General features: G+C 35.3%; 1 protein-coding gene across 1 annotated transcript in view; it reads left to right on the plus strand.

The window, feature by feature from the left end:
• Nucleotides 1-22,628, plus strand: part of ERBIN (erbb2 interacting protein) — a 125,682-nt gene that overhangs the window by 43,097 nt on the left and 59,957 nt on the right. Inside the window, exons 2-4 of the mRNA XM_059417984.1 lie at nucleotides 1,766-1,813; nucleotides 6,462-6,659; nucleotides 9,865-9,982. Of these exons, the coding sequence (XP_059273967.1) occupies nucleotides 6,471-6,659; nucleotides 9,865-9,982 (307 nt within the window). The 5' untranslated portion in view covers nucleotides 1,766-1,813; nucleotides 6,462-6,470. The remainder of the gene's footprint in view (nucleotides 1-1,765; nucleotides 1,814-6,461; nucleotides 6,660-9,864; nucleotides 9,983-22,628) is intronic.

Consider the following 22,628-nt stretch of genomic DNA (forward strand, 5'->3'; position numbering starts at 1 on the left):
AATTTACATTTTATTCTTGCTACTACTCTGTCCCCACATCTCTGAATGGGCAACTGCTTACTAAAGATCTCACTAGAACATCTATCAGGTATTATAAACTAGTATGTCTAAATACAGGTTTCGCATCTCTCTTCTCTCCAACTTGCTCTTCCATAGCCATATTCTGTTTCAGCTTATTGGCAATTCCATTCTACCAGATTCTTACATATGTAGGAGTATACTGAATGAGAAATTTAGTGACCATCTTTGCTGTACACACAGGTATTTTTTTTTGACATGTACTGTAAGTAGAATTTGTGGGGAAGGTTAAACAACAGGAGTACTAAAACCATTTGGCACAGAAAAAAATAGTATAATAAATTTAGGGTAACTAAAATTTTGAAACACAAATTTATTAGCATTACCGAATTTTTTAATAAGATTATGATATGTATACTTTTTATTAATGTTACTGTTTTGGGTTAAGGCTATTTTACTTTGCAGTATGGACTATGTAATATTTCACTTTGTATTATGTCTGTAGATACAGAAAACTTCACAATGGTTTAAATAAATGGGAGTTTAGTTTTCTTACATACCAGGAAATCCGGAAGAAGGCAGCAGTTAACATTGGTCCAGCTGCTCAGTAGTGCTTTTAGAAATCCCCAACTTGTTTTGTTTTTCTGCTTTGTTAGCCTTATTAGTTATTTTTAATACTCACACTTGTTGACTTATGGTCATAAGATTGTTGTTACAGCAGTAGACATGTTTACATCTACCCCTGAATAAGGAAAACAAATGTTTGCCCGTAACCAGCCCCATTCTATCCTGGAAGCAGACTTAATACGTCACTGATCTCAACTACATCCTCCAACCCCTGAGCCTTCCAATTGTGAATATTTAACTGGGTCCATTACTGCCCCCAAAGAAACTAAGATTTCTATAATGGGAGGAATAGAATATGATCAGCTGTTACTATTGTCTGCTTTACAGAACCATCAGAAACTACTAAATTTAGGGGTGTCTGGGTAGTTCGGTTGGTTAAGCCTCCAACTCCTGCTTGAGATTGAGCCCTGAGTCGGGTTCCATGCTTAGCACAGAGTCTGCTTCAGATTCTCTCTTCATCTCTCTCTCTCTCCCCCCGCTTATCCTGCTCACTCTCACTTGCTCTCTTTCAAATAAATGAAATCTTTTTTAAAAAACTACTAAATTTGGAGCACCTGGGTGGCTCAGTGGGTTAAACCTCTGCCTTTGGCTCAGGTCATGATCTCAGTGTCTTGAGATTGAGCCCCGCATCGGGCTCTCTGCTCAGTGGGGAGCCTGCTTCCCCCTCTGTTCTTTGCCTGCCTCTTTTCTTGCTTATGATCTCTGTCTGTCAAATAAATAAATAAAATCTTAAAAAAAAACTACTAAATTTAAATATAATTGGTGATTCGAATATATCTGCTTGGAAAAACTTTACTGTTTTCAGTAGGTCCAGATAAATGGGATTTTAATGTTAAGTGGGTATTTATTATTTGATATAGATGAGGGCTCACCATAGCTAACAAATATATTAAAAACAATCCAGTGACTGTTAAGAAGTTAGGTATGTATTTAGAAGTTAGCAAATTTGTGTGTTTATACTAGTGAATTTTTGTGCTCGCTTCGGCAGCACATATACACTAGTGAATTTTTTAGAATTATAATTTACATTTTGAGGAAGGAATTTAGAAGAGATGATCCCTTAAAGTCATAACGATCTATTTTTATTGTTAATTCTGTTTTTTTATTTTGGTTTCCATAGAATGTTGGCTCAATTAAGAAACATCAGGGAGATAAATTCAACCCAGTGGTAAGTAGCTTTAATTTCTTTTGTTAGAAAATGTTTGGCTTATTGTTATGCCTTTTTTTTCTTAGTTGGCTTCTCTCTCTCCATTTGATAAGAATATTTTTATATCTCTCGTGTTAAGTCTGATTTATAAAGTGACTCTTGCTTATCATAACACTAAAATTCTAATGAACATTCCCCATGTTGATCACTTCCTTTTTAGAACAGGCCAGGCTTCCTTTGGTTTACTTCCTTTTAATATTGTGTAATGGAGGTTCTGTTTGGTTGTTATTATGCATTCCTTTCTCTGCCATATGGTATTTACCTCCTGTATCCTCAATAAGTAAGTTCCCCCTCCTTTCTTGTCAGTAAGCAGTTTTAGTCTGATAAATTAGGGTCCATTTTTATATTGGCTTGAGGCCCGCTGAATTTAATCTGAGGTCTAAACTGCTCTCTCCTTAGCCTCTGTCCACAGGAAATTTTTACTTAAAATGTAAACTGTTTTATAGAGCATCTGATTTCCTTTTCTGAATTCATTGTCTCTTTTGAGAAGTTTTACAATTTCTGACCATCTGTCTGTCTGCAGCATGATCTGTTTATGGTTAGCACTACAGAAAAACCTTGGAGGTTGTATTAGCTTCATTAACAATTACTCTGTCTTGTAAATTGCCTTATGCTTCAAGTGTGCTGCACAGATGAAAGCATCTAAAATAAATACTCTTTTTTTTTTTTAAGATTTTATTTATTTATTTGACAGACAGAGATAACAGGTAGGCAGAGAGGCAGAGAGAGAGAGAGGAAGGGAAGCAGTCTCCCTGCTGAGCAGAGAGCCTTATGTGAGGCTCATCCCAGGACCCTGGGATTATGACCTGAGCTGAAAGCAGAGGTTTAACCCACTGAGCCACCCAGGCTCCCCTAAATACACTCTTTTAAATACATTTATTTGGTAGTAAACATTTCATGCCCTTTCTTCTCAGCTAGCATTTATATTCCCAAATCCATTATAATTCAGAAATTTTTAGGTCACATCTTCCATGTTCTTGGGAACTATCATATTACAAAAATATAAACATATAGTATTTATAATTTGATTAACCAGAATATTTTCAAACACCAGACCAACACTGTCCCACAGAAATTTCTGCACTGAGAGAAATTTTCTCTGTCTTCTCTGAGTATGGTGGCCACTAGTCACACATGGGGCTATTGAGCTTTTAAAATGTGCTTAGTGCTTAAATCAAGTTATTTGATTTAACTTGAATTTTAAGTTAAAAATGGTTAAGTTAAAATGGCCACATGTCTAGTGGCTGCCATATTGGAAAGAACAGATTGAGTTCCCTTAAGATTGTTCTTAAATGTCCTCTTAACTCACTATCAGTTGAAATCCTATAATCTCTTGAGCAAGAAATTTCATATTCATTTTTGGAATCTTTTATTTTGGGGATGTCATAAACACACAAGGATAAGCTGAATTCCTTTTCAGCAATGAAATTCTTATTAGATCAACAAAACTGCTTATTCTTATCAGTAAAACATACCCACATATAAATATAGATTATTAATGAATATTCAGTAAACTTTTCTGGATATTTGCTGACAAAATCTTTTTTTTTGTTTTTGTTGAAGTGTAATGGACGTAGCATTATATTACGTTCAGGTGTACAGCATAATGATGATTCAGTATATATGTGTATTGCTAAGTGTCCACCGTAATAAATCTAATTAACATCCATCACCGTATGTAGTTAAAATTTTTTTTCTTGAAGTGAGAACTTTTAAAATCTATTCTTTAGGCAATTTTCAAATAAGCAGTACTGTATTATTAACTGTAGTCACCATGCTATGTGTTATATTCCCATGAAACAGATTTTATGTAGAAACTTTTGTGTTTGACATCATAGTGTAGTGGAGGAAGAATTTTTCCTTGACCCTCTCAGGTTCTTTGGCTGGGTCTGAAAACTAACCTGACAAAAACAGTTTTAACAGGAGAAAGCATGCAAATTTATTTCATACAAATTTTAAGTGCCACAGGAGCCTTTATGAGGAGTTAGGATGTAAAGAAACCATTAAAACTTAATATATTTATGCTAGATTTGATGAAGAGTGTGGACTTGGGTACAAGTACGATAGGTCAGAGTATGACATAAGTGTAGTAAACTGGGGGGAAGTTAAGTAAAGCCCATTTGTTAGGATTCTTCTCCATTCTTGAGAGATTGGGCTGCTCTTTTCCTCCAGGTATAAGGAAGGCACCTCTCACATGAGGATTTTATGGCCTATTTCAGTGGAGAAGTAAAAGGGGAGGCCAGCATGACCTTCCTGCTTCTGCTGTTTTCTCACATTCCTTCAGTTGAAAGTATGTCAAGGTACCGTATTTGAGTGGTGTGTTCTGAACCCCATCAGTATTTTATTTTTTGTAAGCCCTAAAGGAGAAGTGCCTAATAAAGACCTATTGATATTTTAATCATCTTGAGAACCTGAGTTCTAATATATCATTATGTATTGAGAAGTAGTATAAGGCAATAAGAGCACAGAAACAGTTTCTTTATGGAAAAATAGGGATAATAGTACATGTCTTAGATATATGAGTATGAAATGAGAATATGCATATATTATCTAAAGAACTTAGCACAGTGCCTGACACATGGTGATTGACTGAGAATAGTCCTATTTTTAAAAAGATTGCAAGGGAAATACTTAGTTGTCAAACACTCTAAGAATATCATATAATTTGAAATAGAAGTTGGTAGCAGTACTTTACAGAGCCATATTGAAGCCTGAGGCAAAAGAAAAAAATAATACCAATCCTGTCCTTATTTAAAAATTAGTCATTTTGTAGGGGCGCCTGGGTGGCTCAGTGGTTAAAGCCTCTGCCTTCAGCTCAGGTCATGATCCCAGCGTGCTGGGATGGAGCCCCGCTTCCGGCTCTCTGCTTCACAGAGAGCCTGCTTCCTCCCCTCTCTCTCTCTCTGCCTACTTGTGATTTCTCTCTCTCTGTCAAATAAGTAAAATCTTTAAAAAAAAAAAAAGTCATTTTGTTCATAAACAGATTAATTTTCAGTGATTTTAATTAAAAAATAAAGCATTAAAATATTTAATTTGATTAAGTTATTTTTGGTGCCTCCTATTTTGTCCTTTAGGCAGTTTCCCTCACTGGCTTCAATATAATCTTGGCTCTGGTTAGAAGTATTCTATTACTCTAATTGTCTTCTGATTAAGGCAAGAATTTATATTTTACAGAGTTGTTAACTGATTAACAGTCATTCTTATTTATTGACGTAGGCTTGTCTTTGGTAATACAATCTTAGACTAGTTGGAATTAACCTATGGATAGGTTAAAATTAGCCTGGAGAATTTTCACTAATTCAGAAGTAAACCTTTCTCCCATTTAGTTTAGTTTATACAGACTTCATTGTTTCAAACTAAATTGAAGCAAGTTTATTCTCTAATGTGTAACCTTACACAAATATAGGATCTATAAGCTGTTTAGAAAAATCAAAAGACAAATATTTAATTGAAACAAAATTCACTTGGCGTGTATTGAAATTTTGATGTGGAATTTTGCCTTGGAAAGTTAAAGGGGTGATGACTCTTTTTTTTTTTTCTTCTTCTTCTTTTAAAGATTTTATTTATTTATTTGCCAGAGAGAGAGACAGCAAGAGCAGGAACACAAGCAGGGGTAGTGGGAGAGCGAGAAGCAGGCCTCCTGTGGTGTAAGGAGCCAGATGCAGGGCTGGACCCTAGGACCCTGGGATCATGACCTGAGCCGAAGGCAGAGGCTTATCCACTGAGCCACCCAAGGTGCCCTGGGGTCATGATTCTGATGTCTCACTACAGAAGATCTGAAAATATATTTGCAGTCCTACTTTCTACGCAAAACTGATATATGCAATAATATAAATATATATTATTATAAATATATATAACATATGCTTTATAGATAATATATACTTACTTGAGAGAGAGCATGAAAAGGGGGAACAGAGGGAGAGGGACAAGCAGACTCCCTGCTGAGCAGGGAGCCCAATTGTGGCTTGATCCCAGGACCCTGAGATTATGACCTGAGCTGAAGGCAGATGCTTAACTGACTGAGCCACCTAGGTTCCCCCAAATTCTTAATTTAGAAATAGCTCTTACCCATGGGGCATCTGGGTGACTCAGTGGGTTAGGGCTCTGCCTTTGGCTCAGGTCATGATCTCAGGGTCCTGGGATCGAGACCCGCTTCCAGCTCTCTGCTCAGTGGGGAGCCTGTTTCCCGCCCCACTCTCTCTGCCTGCTTGTGATCTCTGTCTGTCGAATAAATAAATAAAATCTTAAAAAATAAAATAGCTCTTACCCAGAAATTAAAGAAATATCTTTGTTGTATTAGGGCTTTTCTAGTTGAGAATAAGTGGGACTCATAAAGCATGTTTCTTACAGAAGCATATAAATAGGTATTTAACAGATCATTTTTTAAAGTACAGAAGTATTTAGTTTCATTTGAAATTCAGTATATATAAATGTATATAAATTCTGACAGTAACAATATGTTTGAATGTATTCCATTGGATGAATATAAAGAAGGTTGTACTTATATTTGCTACATAGATCATGATAAATGAGTTGTTATTTTTTGGGAAAATTGTTGATTATAACATGTGTTTTAACTAAGCGTATTTTTATTTCAATATTGCAGTGTCTAAAAATGACTACAAAACGAAGCTTATTTGTGCGGTTGGTACCATGTCGTTGTCTACGAGGGGAAGAGGAGACTGTCACTACTCTTGATTATTCTCATTGCAGTTTGGAACAGGTTCCCAAAGAGATTTTTACTTTTGAAAAAACTTTGGAGGAGCTCTATTTAGATGCTAATCAGATTGAAGAGCTTCCAAAGGTATGGTCAATACTGTCTTTTAAGAATTGTCTTTGGTTATTTTTATGCAAGAAATACGATATCCCTTGGTGTAGCCATAATGCAGCCAATATTTGTGTTTCCATTGTTTCTATTTTCTTTTCTTTTTTGGTTTAATTTTATTTTAGGGTATGCAACAGAACTTGAAAGAATTTTTTTTTAAAGATTTATTTATTGAAAGAGAGCATGTGAAGAGGAAGAAGGGCAGAAGGGAGAGGGAGAATCTCAGGTAGTCTCTGTGCTGAGCCTGAAATCCTACATAGGGCTCCATCTCACAACCCTGAGATCCCAACCTGACCCAAAACCAAGAGTTGGATGCTTAACCAACTGCACTACCAGGCACCTCCAGTATTTTTTAAATAGAATTTTAACCTTTGTTTCTTCAAGTTAATTGCTTGAGTATTTGAGCAAGTTTTAAGTTAAAATTTTGTATTTAATTTCCATTTTTTGTAGCCCCTATGGTAGGACTGCATGATTTCTGAAGCCAATAGATTTAGCTAGACAAATAGAAATTAATGCTTTCTTTTCCTAGTTTTAATAAGACATTGATCTACATTATTATAATTAAGAATAAATTGTCCTTTTGTTGTCACCTAATAATTTTGTTATTAAGCAGGTTTTCAGAGGTACTGTTCTATTTGTCCCATTTTGCTTTGTTTGGAAAGGTTTTGGGGGACATAACATTTCTGAAATCTAAGAACAACTAGATGGAGGAAATTTGTTTTGCTGCCATGCTATATCCTCTCACATTATCAGTTTCTTTGCTAAAATTTTTCAGTGGCTACTTTTATTAATCCTTAAAAAAATGCCTCTTTATTCTCAACTCATTTTCTTGTTTATTATGGAAAAACTGCAGTAGCTTTTTTTTTTCCCCAAATTTTTATTTAAATTCTAGTTAGTTAACATCTGGAGTAATATTGGTTTTAGGAGTAGAATTTAGTGATTCATCACTTACGTATAACTTCCATTGCTCAACATGAGAAGTGCCCTCCTTATTACCCCATCACACATTTAGGTTATCCCCCACCTACCTCCCCTCCAGCAACCCTCAGTTTGTTCAGTACTTTTAATTTGTTAGAATGTTTTACTATGCAGACAGTAGTGTTTATCAAAACTGGATGGAGATGTATTGGTGACTCATAAGCATGTGTGGCATTTCCAAAAAAGGAGCTATGATTTACCCTGGTGGATTTAGAAAATAGAAATAGAGAACACTTTGTTAAATTATAATTTTTAAATGAACAATGAGTATTTTTTTAGTATAAGTGTGTTTTTGCAATAAATAGGATGTACATCTAAAAATTATTCATTGTTGGGGCACCTGGGTGACTCAGTTGTTTAAGCACCTGCCTTTAGTTCAGGTCATATTCCCAGGGTCCTGGGATCCAGCCCTGCCTTGGCCTCCCTGCTCAGCAAGGGGCCTGCTTCTCCCTCTCCTGGTCTCCCTGTTTGTGCTCTCTCTCTTTGTATCATACAAATAAATAAAAATCTTTGAAAAAAATTACTCATTGTTTATCTGAAATCCAAATTTAATCAGGCATCCTCTATTTCATCTGGCAACTGTAACTAAAATAGAATAGAAAGTACAGTGTGTTACATGTGTCCACTGGTGCATGGAATCTATGTGTTAGATTTCTGTGTGTGTGTACATGTGTGTATATACATGTTGGATGACAGTGCTTTGAAAAAGGCTTTTCCTTTGGTGGTTAGTAGTAAAAACATTTGAAAAGCCAGTGACATCCAAGATTGTCTTATAAAGAAATCTGTGTATGGTTGTGGATAAAATATTAAGATTATGGGTTGCATGTTTATGAATTACTTCCCCAGGTTGTAATAAGGTGCTTTGTAATTTACCGTCTCCTTACATACTGTTCTTTAGAAAGTAATTTATCTTACTTAGTTGTTCTGGAGAACTTGGAAGTCCAAGATTAGTCCCTTTCTGTAATAAGCACTAGTAGGGTTTCAGCTTGGTGATTGAATAGAAAAGAGAGTCTTGCTGTGATAGTGCAGATAATTGAATCACTTGTACTTCTTTCAGTTTTTGGAAGAATGCTCTTCTTAAAAAGGGCTTATTCAGTGTTATCCTGATAATAATTTTTTGTTTGATTTGCTAATAAACACTACTTTTTAAGAGTAGTTTTAGATTCATAGCAAAATTGAGAATTCTCATATACCTACACTAAGCCTCCACCATTGTCAACATTCTCTATCAGAGTGGTATTTACATTAAAATTGATGACCGTATATTGGAAAATTATCATTACCCAAAGTCCATAGCTTATAGTATGGTTCATGCTTGGTGTTGTACATTGTATGAGCCTAAACAAATGTATAATGAAATGTATCTGTGATTTAGTATCATACTGAGTATTTTCATTGCCCTAAAAATTCTCTGTGCTCCACACAGTTTTTTGGTATGAAGTATAGAAGTGACCCATTTACCTACACTTTTGGTTAAATATACTTTATTTTAAATACATTTTATAAAAATAAATAAGTACATTTTATTACTGTGATTTTAGTGTAAGAATATATTTGTTCATAAATTTTTTTGTCCTCCCAAGTCAGAATTAAGTATTTTGAGTCATTCTGAGTCAGTTGTCATATTCGGGGTTAATTTGTGTAAATTTTCATTTTGGAGTAAAAATATTTGAAATACAAGTTCCAAAGTTTGTCATATTTAATAGCCACTTATTTTTTTACTACTTTAATAAAGAACACACCACATTTTTATTCTTTTTTTTTTTTTTTTTTTAAGATTTTCTTTCTTTATTTGACAGAGAGAGAGAGATCACAAGTAGGCAGAGAGGCAGGCAGTGAGACTGAGGGGCGAGGAGAAGCAGGCTCCCTGTTGAGCAGAGAGCCAGATAGGGGGCTCTATCCTGGAACCCTAAGACCATGACCTGAGTTGAAGGCAGCAGTTTAACCCACTGAGCCACCCAGACACCCCCCACATTATTATTCTTTCTGAGTGCATTTTGCTTAGGGCAGAAGTATGAGGATGTAATGATTGAGTAGTTTGATTGTGTTCAGACCCATAATAACATGAAACGATAAGAGATCTTTCCTAATGTTTTTGTAGGTATAATTCATGAAGTTTAACCACACTAATAATATTTATTTGTATAAAGGTTAACAAATATTTAAGGAAACTTAATCAAAATCCTTTCTTCCCTTGTTTCAATAGCAACTTTTTAACTGTCAGTCTCTACACAAACTGAGTTTGCCAGACAATGATTTAACAACATTACCAGCATCTATTGCAAATCTCATTAATCTCAGGGAACTGGATGTCAGCAAGAATGGTAAGATTTTTCCCCCTGGCTTTCTGTACTTAAGAACATGTAATTTTATTGAGATTTCTATTGTGTTTTAACAAACAAAAGTACAGAAGTAAAAAGTGTTGTATTAACTTTCATATATATAAAACTTACCACATGATAGTTTAAAACAATGTGGAGATAAATTGTAAAAACTTTTCAATGACCTTTTAATTAAATGCTATGGATACATACATGTATATACTTAGGTATCCTTAAATTTATATATTTATATGTATTTATTGTCCTATTATTTGTAATAATGAGAAACTTATTAACAATGGTGGTGTCTGCTGTTGATTATGCTATTTATATATAGCCATAGAGAGGAATTTAATATAGTTCCATCAATATTGTCATGAAATATTTATGCTTTAGTGTTAAAGGTTGAAAAAAAAACTTGTGTAACGTTATACGTGAACTGAATTAACATCATTGAATATTTATCGAAAGACCTCCTTTTGCCAAGTACTGTATTGGGACCTAGGATTATAGTTAATGATGAGAAATAAAAGGACATGGTCAGTGTTCTCTTGCTGCATATAGTCTAGGCTTAGTTCGATATACACTGAAGATAATGTGGAACATTCCAAAATGTTAGGTGCTTACCTGGTCCAATAGAGAGAGAGCTAAATTCTTGAAAATTTTAGAATGAACATGTTTCTTACATAATTACCAAAAAAAAATCACAAGAGAGTAAATATTAAATTGTCTGCCAAAAGATAAGACTTCAACAAACATTAAATTCCAAGTTATATTCAAATAATTCTTTATAACATTTGAAAAAAACTTGAAACAAGTCCCAAAAAATTTAGTATAGTAGCACCAGTAAATGCCTAGCAATCATATTTGATAGCTCTTGGTTGCAAAGTTACTTTTTGTCTTGATGATAGGAATATACAGGAGGGATCTTTGTATTATATCAATTCTACATTTTAAGATTTATTTTGAAAACCATTTTAGGACTGATTAAAAGAATTATCCTGTTTTCATAATTAACAGTTAATTTTTTATGAATTTACAACTGTGCCTACCCATTTCTATAAAAAAGTTATTGTAAATAAATAAAATAAATATGTGTGTTTATTTGCATGCCTTCATTTATTAAACCCTAATTATCTTAGCTATGGGCAATTCATACCAAGTAATTATATATTTTGTAGGCAGGTCATCAATTTAATACTTCTATTTTAAGGATTAAATCCTTTGTAAGGAGGTATAACATGTTCATATTCATTTTGGGTTCAGAGAAGGTTATAGTAGTTAGTTTTCTACTGAGTTTTAGTTGTTTATAGTTAATAAATTTTAAGTTTAAAACTTGTAAATTTTTATTATTTATTTATTTATTTTTAAATATTTTATTTTTTTACTTGACAGGCAGAGAGGCAGGCAGAGAGAGGGAGAGGGATAAGCAGACTCCCTGCTGAGCAGAGAGCCTGATGTGAGGCTCGATCCCAGGAGCCTGGGATCATGACCTGAGCCAAAGGCAGAGGCTTTAACCCACTGAGCCATCCAGGTGCCCCAAAACTTGTAAATTTTTTAAAACTTCTGTTGAAACATTTAACTCTTGAGTTAAAAATTTTCTGTTATTTGGAAGCAGCTGGGTTACTCAGTTCTCAGAGCCTTGGTTTCAAGTTTTGATTTCAAGGCTGTGAGTTCAAGTTCCATGTTGGGTATGGAAGCTACTTAAAAAATTATTGTTTTTCTGTGATATGAAAAATTTGTGATTTAAGTAAAAACTTCGAATCTAATTACTACTTAGATTGGATTCATTTATATCTTGTTTTTTCTCCAGTTTATTTCAAAAATTTCATAGCCATATTAAAAGCCTACATAAGGGATGCCTGGGTGGCTCAGTTGGTTAAGCAGCTGCCTTCGGCTCAGGTCATGATCCCAGGGTCCTGGGATCGAGTCCCACATCAGGCTCCTTGCTCGGCAGAGAGCCTGCTTCTCCCTCTGCCTCTGCCTGCCTCTCTGTCTGCCTGTGCTCGCTCGCTCTCTCTCCTTCTGTCTCTGACAAATAAATAAAATCTTAAAAAAAAAAAAAATAAAAGCCTACATAAAAATTGACAGAACACGGATGGATTCACACTCTGTTAGCATTTTGCCATGTTTAGTTTCCTTCTCTTTTAAAAATATATGTGAATTTAAATATGTTCAGTGAAAAGATGTTGTTGCTTATATAAAATTTCTATTTGGTAATCCTATTTAAAATTTTAAGTTGCAGACATGAACTTTAAATATTGGAAGAAGCATTTCCCAAGAACAAGGAAATCTTATAAATAACCACAATATCATTATCACTTTCAAGAAATTTGACATTACATTTTCCCTGTTGCTTAAAAATGCCCTTTTTAGTTATTTGCCCTTCCACCCCTAGTTACAGATCACACAGTATTCAATTGTGTCTCTTCAGTCTTTTAAAATTAGGAACAGTTTGCCCATCTTTTTGTGTTTTTCATGATACTAACATTTTGAAGAGTTCAGGTCAATAGGTTTTTAGTTTGTGTGATCTTTCCCCTCATGATTTTATGCCAGTTAAGTAGATTTCCTCAGCTTAAAACTTGTCTTTAAGGGTAGTTTGAAATGAGTTTCAATTCCTGTTGCTTTTTTTAGAGTGACAAGTTTTACTTGATAAATTAGGAGGAACTTAATCCACTGTCATTGTAGCTCTCCACATGCTGATAGTTAAGTCAACACACAGAACTGTAGAATTGTTGTGACATTAGAGGTCATCAAGTTTAACATTCCATCCCAAAGGGGTATTTTCTACTTTTTGATCTTTTTAAATGGAAAGTGTTAAAGTATAAGGAAAGACATCTGAAATAATTTGAATGTTACTAATACAATTGTATGCACCTGGGAAAGGCTGGCAAACTGCTACAACTCTTCATGCTATGAAAATAATACCTCACTCAGTAATGAACATGCTTGCATATGTCTCCTGAAAAATGCATTGACTCTGGATTTATTACTTTGAATTGAGAATGGTGCAGTTGTGGTGCATCGGTGTCCTTGATATCTTCAACTTTTTGCAGCTTCTTAAAGAATAGTGTGTGTGAGTTATGACAACCTACTGAACTATAGTGTTTCTCTTTTTTTAATTCTAGTTTCAGCATGGTTTTTGTTGATTATATAGAAAACTTGTTTTATATGATTATATCAGCTGGTGTTTTTGAGGAGTTGGAAATAATTTCTATATGATGAGAAGATTTAAAATAAGCACTCAAGGGGGCGCCTGGGTGGCTCAGTGGGTTAAAAGCCTGTGCCTTCAGACCAGGTCGTGATCTCAAGGTCCTGGGATGAAGCCCTGCATCAGGCTCTCTCTTCAGGGAGCCTTCCTCTTTCTCTGCCTGCCTTTCTGCCTACTTGTGATCTCTGTCAAATACATAAATAAAATCTTTAAAAATAAAATAAAATAAGCACTCAAATATTCTGCCCAGAAGGAGGATGACATTAGTTACTGCTGCCAGTGAAACCTTACAACTTATTTTCACTAAAAATTAAATTGTAATTTATGTTTTCTTTTCTTCTCTTTCTCTGTGATTTCACAGAGAACAGATCTCCCCTACATTTTAAGTAGCGTAATCATCAGTCCCTTGCCTTTTATTTGTTTGCTTGGTTTTTTTTCTCCTTTTTGTCTTAAACTCATCTAAATGCAACTGCACTGAAGAGTAAATTTGTTTAATTTGCTCTTCCTTTGGTGGCTTAAGTTTTGCTTTATTAGCTTTTTAAAGAAATAAAAAAGTTCACCACGCCCAAGTCATTGCAAAAAAGCAACTAGTGTTTGAGAAATAATCATTTCTATGTTCAAATGCCTGTCCTTCTTGAGAAAACTAATGCAGATGATGATTAAAACATTCTGCTACGTACTTGATTGGGAAGGCTAGTGGGGAAAGGGAGATAAAAGAAATGAAGACTAGCCTAGTTAATTCATCTGTCTGAGCACACAGAATGCAGAGCCAGGAAATTATAAGGCAAAGAAACCAGAAAGAATAGCTCAGATATTTCTAACTGATAGAGGAATGCTAGAGAGGTTAATTAAGGCCTTTTCTTTTTAATTGAGTCAGAAAGCCCTGGAAGAATGAATTGAAAGTTTGTGGTGAAAACAGAAAACAGAACCTGAGAAGATCTGATGATTAGGGACCAACTGCTGGAAAACGCTCTTCACTTTAAACTCAGAGAAGTTAAATTGATTATGAGGAAAATTACAGTCACTGTATTTTTCTCCTGTGTTTTCAAATTTCTTAAATTGCTAATGTACTTATTAGTTGTTTAAGTTGAGCTCTTTTAATAAATCAGTTTGTTTAAGATCATGAAAGAAGAAAAACTGTGTGTTAAACTAACCTAGAACTAAAAATATTTAGACCAGTGATCACTGGTCATTGCCAAGTATGTTAATAATATAGACTGTAGCTGGGGTGTCCACTCATTATACCTTACTGTGGCCTTATCACTTATGGATTATTTGGTACTTTATGTTTTGGACAATGTCTTATTCAGACATAAGATTATAGTTGACCCTTGAATGATGTGGGGGTTAGGAGCATCAACCCCCTGCACTTTTAACTCCCTCCGCCTGCCACCATCTTAACTATACTCACAACCTACTCTTGACAGAACTCTTACCCCTAACATATAAATGTATAATATATGTTTTGTATGGTGTATGTATTACATATTATATTCTTACTAGGTCGACAAAATGTTACTAAAAATCATAAAATACATTTATAGTACTGTCAAAAAAAATCTGTGGTTAAGTAGACTTGTACTATTCAAATTCATGTTGTTTAGAGGTTAACTGTATATACTTGCTTTTGTTTTGCTCTTTCATGGTCAAAGAATGGCCTGGTCTGATGTTGATACTCTTTGAAATCGTGTAGTTCAACAAGAGAATACCAAGATGTCCCTTTGAATGCCAAGTAGCTACCTGTAAGACCAGGCCAGATCCTAAATGTCAGGAAGTATATTCTCTTTCCCAGCAGTAAAGAAAGAGTTCTTCTATAATTAAACAATAGTAATTGTTTACTCCAAAGTAATTGTTCCTCCAAAGAGGAAAGCCACATTTTGCAATATCTAATCTAGTGTTTTCATTTTATTAAGTTTGAGCAAGAGTTAAATTCTTACAAAAAGGGTATATTACAAAGAAGGAACACTATGAAATTCAAGTGAGAAGGAACAAGGGAAAGATACTTGGACTTGTTAGAGAATTAAAAAGTAACTCATGATAAAATTCAGGTTCTGCATATGTTAAGGGTAAAATGAACCATCTTTGAAGACCGGCTAACACAAGCATTGAAAGTAGGCCTCACTGAGAAAGTAACATGAACAAGGACTTAAGAAGTTAGCCATGTAGATACTGGAGTTAAGATTGTACCAGAAAGAGGGACCAGCCACTATAAGGTTGGTAAGGTGTGAGTGTCCATAGTATGTGTGGGAAACAGAAGGCCAGGGTAGCTAAAACAGTCAGCAAGATGGGAGAGTGAGAGGAATAGAGGTCAGAGAGTTAGAGCCTTGTAGGCATCAGTATGTTCTTTGACATTTACTCTGAGTGACATGGAATCATTTAGAAAGCTTTGAGCAGATCAGTCAGACCATGATCTGATTTGTGTTTTAAAGACTTACGCCAGCTATATGTAGAAACATTGTGAGTACAGAGGTGAAAAGTAACCAGTTGGGCTGTTATGTCAGTCTTCTCTGATGACAGCGATAGAAGCAGTGAGATGTGGACAGACTCTAGATATATTTGAAGGTTGAGTCTACAAGATTTTAAGATGGACTGAATGTGGGACACGAGATAAGAAATAAGAGATAAAGGTGACCTCAGTGGTATTGGTGTATACAAGTGGAAGGATAGTGTTGCTAACAGCCAAGATGGGGTCATCTGTGGGAGTTGTAATTTTTAGTGGAAAAAAAATCAGGTCATTTTTGGACGTGTTACATTTGAAATAAGATACCTGTTTATTTGCAGGGATCTGGAGTTTTCAGTCAAGAGGGGGCTCTGCTAGCTCTACATACGTGGAGGTTGTCAGTGTATAGATGGTATATAAAGTGTATAGATGGTATATAGATGGTATATAAAGCCAGAGGCTAGATACAGTCACCAAGGGCATGAGTGGGAAAGAAAAGAGACCTAAAGAATGAGTCTTAATGTCAACCCAACATTAAGAGACCTGGAAGAAGAGGAGAAGGTACAGAAGATCCAGAGAAGAAAGACTAGTTGAGGAGGGAAAAAAACTAGTAAGATGAAAATACTTTTCTTTGCTACATTTTAGCTTCTCAAGAAAAGGAACCATGTCTTAGTATTTATAGTCTATAATAGTGTCTTACATTGTGTTTAGCTGAATATTAGCTGAATAATGCAGAGTATGGGTGATTTCCGTTTGGGCTTTTTTTTTTTTAAGATACCTAAGCAATACCTAAAGGGTATTTGAAAATTTTTATTTGGAGTTAAGGGAAGATTTAGAACCTGTAGGAATTAAAGTCATAGTAAATACAATGCTAGCAGTTTGTAAAAACAGAAAACCCAGAAGTATTTCAAAACTCCTCCTTTAAGGAAAAATTATTACTGTGTATCTGAAAGCTGGAGATGATTTAGAATTACTTATATCACAGATACTGGTTACTTTTTATAAACCTCATGCTGTGGAATAAAGTACTTAAAATTTTTAAAAATATAAAATATATGTATTTGTGGAAGATGATAAAAGCATTACTTCCCATTAAATATTAAAATTACAGAAATCTGATCTAGAACTTTTAAAATTATTCTTTCTTCATGTAAAAGTTTAGATCAGTAGAACATACTTTACTCCAACTGATCTTTTTCTCCTTACATAGACTTTATTGTGTACTAAAAATAATATACCTCTTGGGTAATATTTTCTATGTAGATGATTTCATGATACTTTAAGGACTTGACAAAGGCCAAAGAAATGAGATATTTAGCTAAGGTTTTTAAAATGAAGTGGAGTGCTACTGAAAACCATGGAATGTCCTTCCCCTGTCCTTCCTCTAAATGTGGAATGTTCTATTGTAAAAGATGTGTTTTGATAAGAATAACACACTGCGGGGGCACCAGAGTGGCTCAGATAGTTATGCGTCTGCCTGTAGCTCAGGTTGTGGTCCCAGGGTCTTGGGGTCAAGTCCCCGCATTGGGCTCTCTGCTCAGTGGGAAGCCGGCTTTTTCCTCTCCCTCTGCCTGCCACTCCCCATCCTTGTGCTTGAGCTCACTCTCTGTCAAATGAACAAATCTTTAAAAAAAAAAAAAAAGAAGAAGAATACACTACAACCATCTCACCCCAGATATTCAAAGTTCCTACAGTGTTTGAAGATTAATCCGTGTAATTCACCATGTCAGTATGCATATACCTGATTCCATTCTTTGGTGTTTACATAAGAGAAATAAAATATGTGTTTACAGAATGATTAAAAAAATTTTTTAAATAAATTTTGTCAGAGAGTGCATGCCAGATAGAGCACAAGCAGGGGGAGCTGCAGGCCAAGGGAAAAGCAGGCTCCTGCTGAGCTCAGCAGGGAGCCTGATGGGCTTGATCCCAGGACCCTGGGATCATGACCTGAGCCTTTTTTTTTTTTTTTTTAAAGATTTTATTTATTTATTTGACAGAGAGAAATCACAGGTAGATGGAGAGGCAGGCAGAGAGAGAGAGAGAGGGGGAAGCAGGCTCCCTGCCGAGCAGAGAGCCCGATGCGGGACTCGATCCCAGGACCCTGAGATCATGACCTGAGCCGAAGGCAGCTGCTTAACCCACTGAGCCACCCAGGCGCCCCGACCTGAGCCTTTTTAAAAGCAGATGTTCACAGTACCTTTACCATAATAATCCAAACTCACTGCCTTTTTTGCTCTTTTTCCTCCAAGTCTCCCACTTCTGGCTCTAACTACCACATCTGCCCTGGGACTCCTGCTGCTATCCCATACACATTTTTTAAAGTATTAAGTCAGTTTAGCAAAAGAGTACTGTTTTAATATGTTCAGTGTATCTTGTAGAATTGTCACTTGAGACAAATTATTTGTTATTTAAAGGACTGATAATGGGGCACCTGGGTGGCTCAATGGGTTAAAGCCTCTGCCTTCGGCTCAGGTCATGATTTCAGGGTCCTGGGATCAAGCCCCCAATTGGGCTCTCTGCTTGGCAGGGAGCCTGCTTCCCTTGCTCTCTCTCTGCCTGCCTCTCTGCCTACTTGTGATCTCTTGTCTGTCAAATAAATAAAATCTTAAAAAAAATAAAGGACTGATAAGAATTTAACTTTTTTTAAAGATTTTATTTATTTATTTGACAAACAGAGATCACAAGTAGGCAGAGAGGTGGGCAGGTTATGGGGGGGAAGCAGGCTCCCTGCTGAGCAGAGAGCCAATGCGGGGCTCGATCCCAGGACCCTGAAATCATGACCTGAGCCAAAGGCAGAGGCTTATAACACTGAGCCACCCAGGCGCCCCAAGAATTTAACTTCTAAGAATATGATCCATAACAAATATTTTATATGTAAATGAATAAGAGAAAAGAAGAAGGAACAAAACCAGTGTAAAAAATATGAAAGTTATTGGTAGTCAAATTTAGCAAAAATTTGCTGTTCCAAGTACAGTATAATGAATAGTTACGTGTACTTAGGACAGAAAATTGAATCAATTGAAACAAAACCTACAAGCAGTAATAGAAGAAACAGATACTAATTAAGCAGTTCATTGTGTACATACCCTAAAATGTGTAATTGATGTGTTAAATTTCTAGGTAAAAGAGATGCTTTGGAGATTGGTAGTTCGAATTTTTCAACTTCTAACAGGGTTTTCAAGTTTTTATTACCATTAATAAGAAAATTCTTCTGTTATTCCCTCCAAAAGCAACATCTCTCATATTCCTGTTACCATCATTTTATTAAAAAGTGGTTTTTCACTCAAAAAAGAATAAATACTATAAAGCCACTAAATTTTATTTAATTTTTTAAAGATGTTATTTATTTATTTGAGAGAGAGAAAGGGAGAGATCGAGAACGAGCAGAGGGAGGGCAGAGGCAGAAACAGACTCCACAGAACAGGGATCCCAGGGTGCAGGGGCTTGATCACGGGATCTTGGGATCATGACCTGAGCTGAAGGCAGACGCTTAACCATGTGAGCCACCCAGGTGCCCCTAAAGCCACTATATTTTAAAACTTAGATGAAATAAAAAATAAATTTCCAAAATCAGCTCAAGAAGCAGAAAACTTACAAAGACCAGTGAGGGGTGCCTGGTTGACTCCGTGGGTTAAGCTTCTGCCTTCTGCTCAGGTCATGATCTCAGGGTCCTGAGATCAAGCCCTGCATCTGGCTCTCTACCCAGCAGGGAGCCTCTTCCTCCTCTCTTCCTGCCTCTCTGCCTCCTTGTGGTGTGTGTCTGGCTGTCTGGCTGTCTCTCTCTCTCTGTCAAATAAATAAATAAATAAATAAATAAATAAATAAAATCTTTAAAAAAAAAAAAAAAGACCAGTGAATACAGTATTATATTGGATAGTCAGAAAAACTACCAAGTCTACTTTTAAGAGCAAATTTGACTAAACCTTCTTGGAATTGGGGTTATCCCTAATTTATAAAAACTTCTTTAGATTAAAGTATGGGGGGAAAGTACACAATTCTGTCTATAAGGGTAAAATACATTTTGATAACAAAATCAGATAAAGACTTATTTAAATCACAATGTTGTGATCCTCTGTTGGGATGACAGATCTCATCCTCCAACAGGTTAGCCCAAGCCATCCCAGCCGCGTTTCTCACAGAACAATAAGGGGACCCTAAGAGCTAGTGGAAATTAGCCAGAGAGCTTATTTAAACCCTTAATTTCAGTAACTTGGCTAAAGTTTCATTGGCCAAAGCAGAGCACATGGCTGAGCCTGGAATCAGAACATAGGGAAATTATACTTAATATTTTGATGGGAATAGTTGAAGGATCACATTGTAGAGAGAGTGGTATAGGGAGTGAGTCTATTATTGCAACCACTCTATCACACATATCTAGAAATGAACTTTATAGAAAATGTGCATGCAACCTAAATGGAAGAAAAACATAAAACTATGGAATAGATGAGTAGAAGGACCTAAAAGGATAGAGTGTCAGGAAACATAACCATGAAAGAATCTGGAATATGACAGAGGTGCCTCTACAAATTAATGAAATAACAAAAGTATTTTGTTAGCATTGGAACAGTGGTTTTATATGGGAAATAGGGAAAAAAAGAGAGAGCCTTCATAATATGTGCTAAAATAAATTCCAAATTAATTAAGGATAATAATATGAAAACAGTTACAATTATTGGAAAATGTAGAATATTTTTATGACTTTGGGATAGGAAAGAGATCTTATTCAAGATATAGAGAGCATAGTAGGAGCACTTGGGTGCCACAGTTGGTTAAGTGTCTGATTCTTGATTTTGGCTCAGGTTATGATCTTACCATAATGAGATAGAGCCCTCTGTTGGGCTCTTCGTGGAGCATGTAGCCTGGTTGGGATACTCTCTCTCCTTCTCCTTCCTTCTTTCTCTCTCTAATAAACTACTAAATTAATTTTTAAAAAGCACAGTAGTAAAAGAATAAAATTTCTGTATGACTAAATAAATAATACATGACAAACTGAGAAAAATTTGATACACTAGTATTTCTAAAGAATGCTTACAATCAGTAATAAAAAGATAATCCAATAGAAGATGTACAATAAACATGGAGTTCAAAGAAGAAGAAATAAAAATGATCAGTAAACACATGAAAATATATTATCCCTAGAAAATATCAAGAATATCTAGCTTTAATTAATTTACTTTTAAAAAATTTTATTTATTTGACCGAGAGATCACAAGTAGAGAGGCAGGCAGAGAGAGAGAGAGAGAGAAGCAGGCTCCCTGTGGAGCAGAGAGCCCGATGCGAGGCTCGATCCCAGGACCCTGGGATCATGACCTGAGCCGAAGGCAGAGGCTTTAACCCACTGAGCCACCCAGGCGCCCCTCCATTTATTTCTTAGTTTAAGCTTTATCTTTACAATTTTGTTCATTTTTTTCCTCTTCAAGTACAGTAACTCTTTCAAAGTTCTTTTGTCTCCGAGTCTGTTTCTAGTAGCTGAACAGTCGTAATCTTTTTATAGTGGAATATGTCAAGCATTTACAAAAGTAGAATATAATACATCTACTGTACCTATCAACCAACTTCAGCATGTATCAGTATATTGAATACCTCCTACTAAACTCATCTGTACCTCCTACTTTGCCATCCCTTATAGTTTCTGTTAAAATCTTATCTATCTATTTATTTATTTATTTATTAGCATGAGAGCAAATGGGGTGGGGAAGGGCAAAGGGAAAGGTGGGTAAGGAGTCCCAAGCAGACCCTGTGCTGAGTGTGGACCCATACATGGCGCTCCATCTCACAACCCCAGATCATGACCTGAGCTGAAACCAAGAGTTGGATGCTTAACTGACTGAGCCACCAAGACACCTCCTCACCTCTGATTATTTTAAAGCAAGTCATGAAGAATTCCTTTCATATATAAGTATTTCAAAATGAAACCACTCTATTGTCATACTTGAAAAAAACAGTAATTTCTTAATATCATTCAATATCCATTATTGTATATATTTGCTAATTTGAAGATTTACATTAACTCTATAAATTTCAGCAAAAGTAAAAGTTCCTAAAACTGAAATTAAAGAAATGAGTTATCTTGACTGTTTGAGAAATTGAATTTATAATAACAATGGTAATAAAACCTTCCCATAAGGAATCATTGAGCCCAGATTCCTTTAATTGAAATTTTTATTGAGATAATTGTAAATTCACATACAGTTGTAACAGAAATTGCAGGGTAGTCCTGTGTGTACTTGTTACTTAGTTTCTACAGTGGTAATGTTTTGTAATATTTTAGAACAAGGGAGATAACTGACATTGACACAGTCCCCCAATTATATTCTTTGGTCTCCTCTTACCTGGGTAATTCCTCAGTCTTCCTTTGTCTTTTTTGACCTTGATAGTTTTAAATTTTATTGGCCAGTTATGTAGTAAGATTTTTCTAAATTTGAATTTGTTTGATGTTTGCTTATGATTAACTTCATGTTACATGTTTTTGGCAAGAATATGACAATAATGGTATTGCATCCCTTCCCAGTGCATCTTAGATTTGGTACCACGTGATGTTGCTAACTGGTGATGGTAACTTTAAAGCAATTTAAGATGGTGCCTTTGATATTTCTTTATTAAATTGCTTTTTTTTCTTTTGTTATTAATAAGTATCTTTTTGGGAGAAACAATCAATCTATTAGTATCCTATTTCTCATCATTATTTTACCCACTAATATTAGCATTTGCTGATGAGTTTTAACTAAACAGTTATTGCTGTAGTATTTGTCAGTTGGTGATTTTGCATTATTAATTTTTGGGCACCTGAAATTCTGTGTTTGGCACTGTGGTAAACTTGCTTATCTTGAATGATAAAGTAATGAAGCTGAAAGAAGTTTGAATGATCCTCTGATGTCAACTATGTTCAGTATTGGTATTGTGTTAGTACAGGAAGGAGTCTTACAGAATTTTGTAATATTTTAAAAAGCTTTTAGCATTCTTTTACTTTGTGTTATAACATTGCTATTGGAAATTTG

Source organism: Mustela nigripes, chromosome 12, assembly GCF_022355385.1.
Source record: "Mustela nigripes isolate SB6536 chromosome 12, MUSNIG.SB6536, whole genome shotgun sequence".
NCBI classification, from domain to species: Eukaryota; Metazoa; Chordata; class Mammalia; order Carnivora; family Mustelidae; genus Mustela; species Mustela nigripes.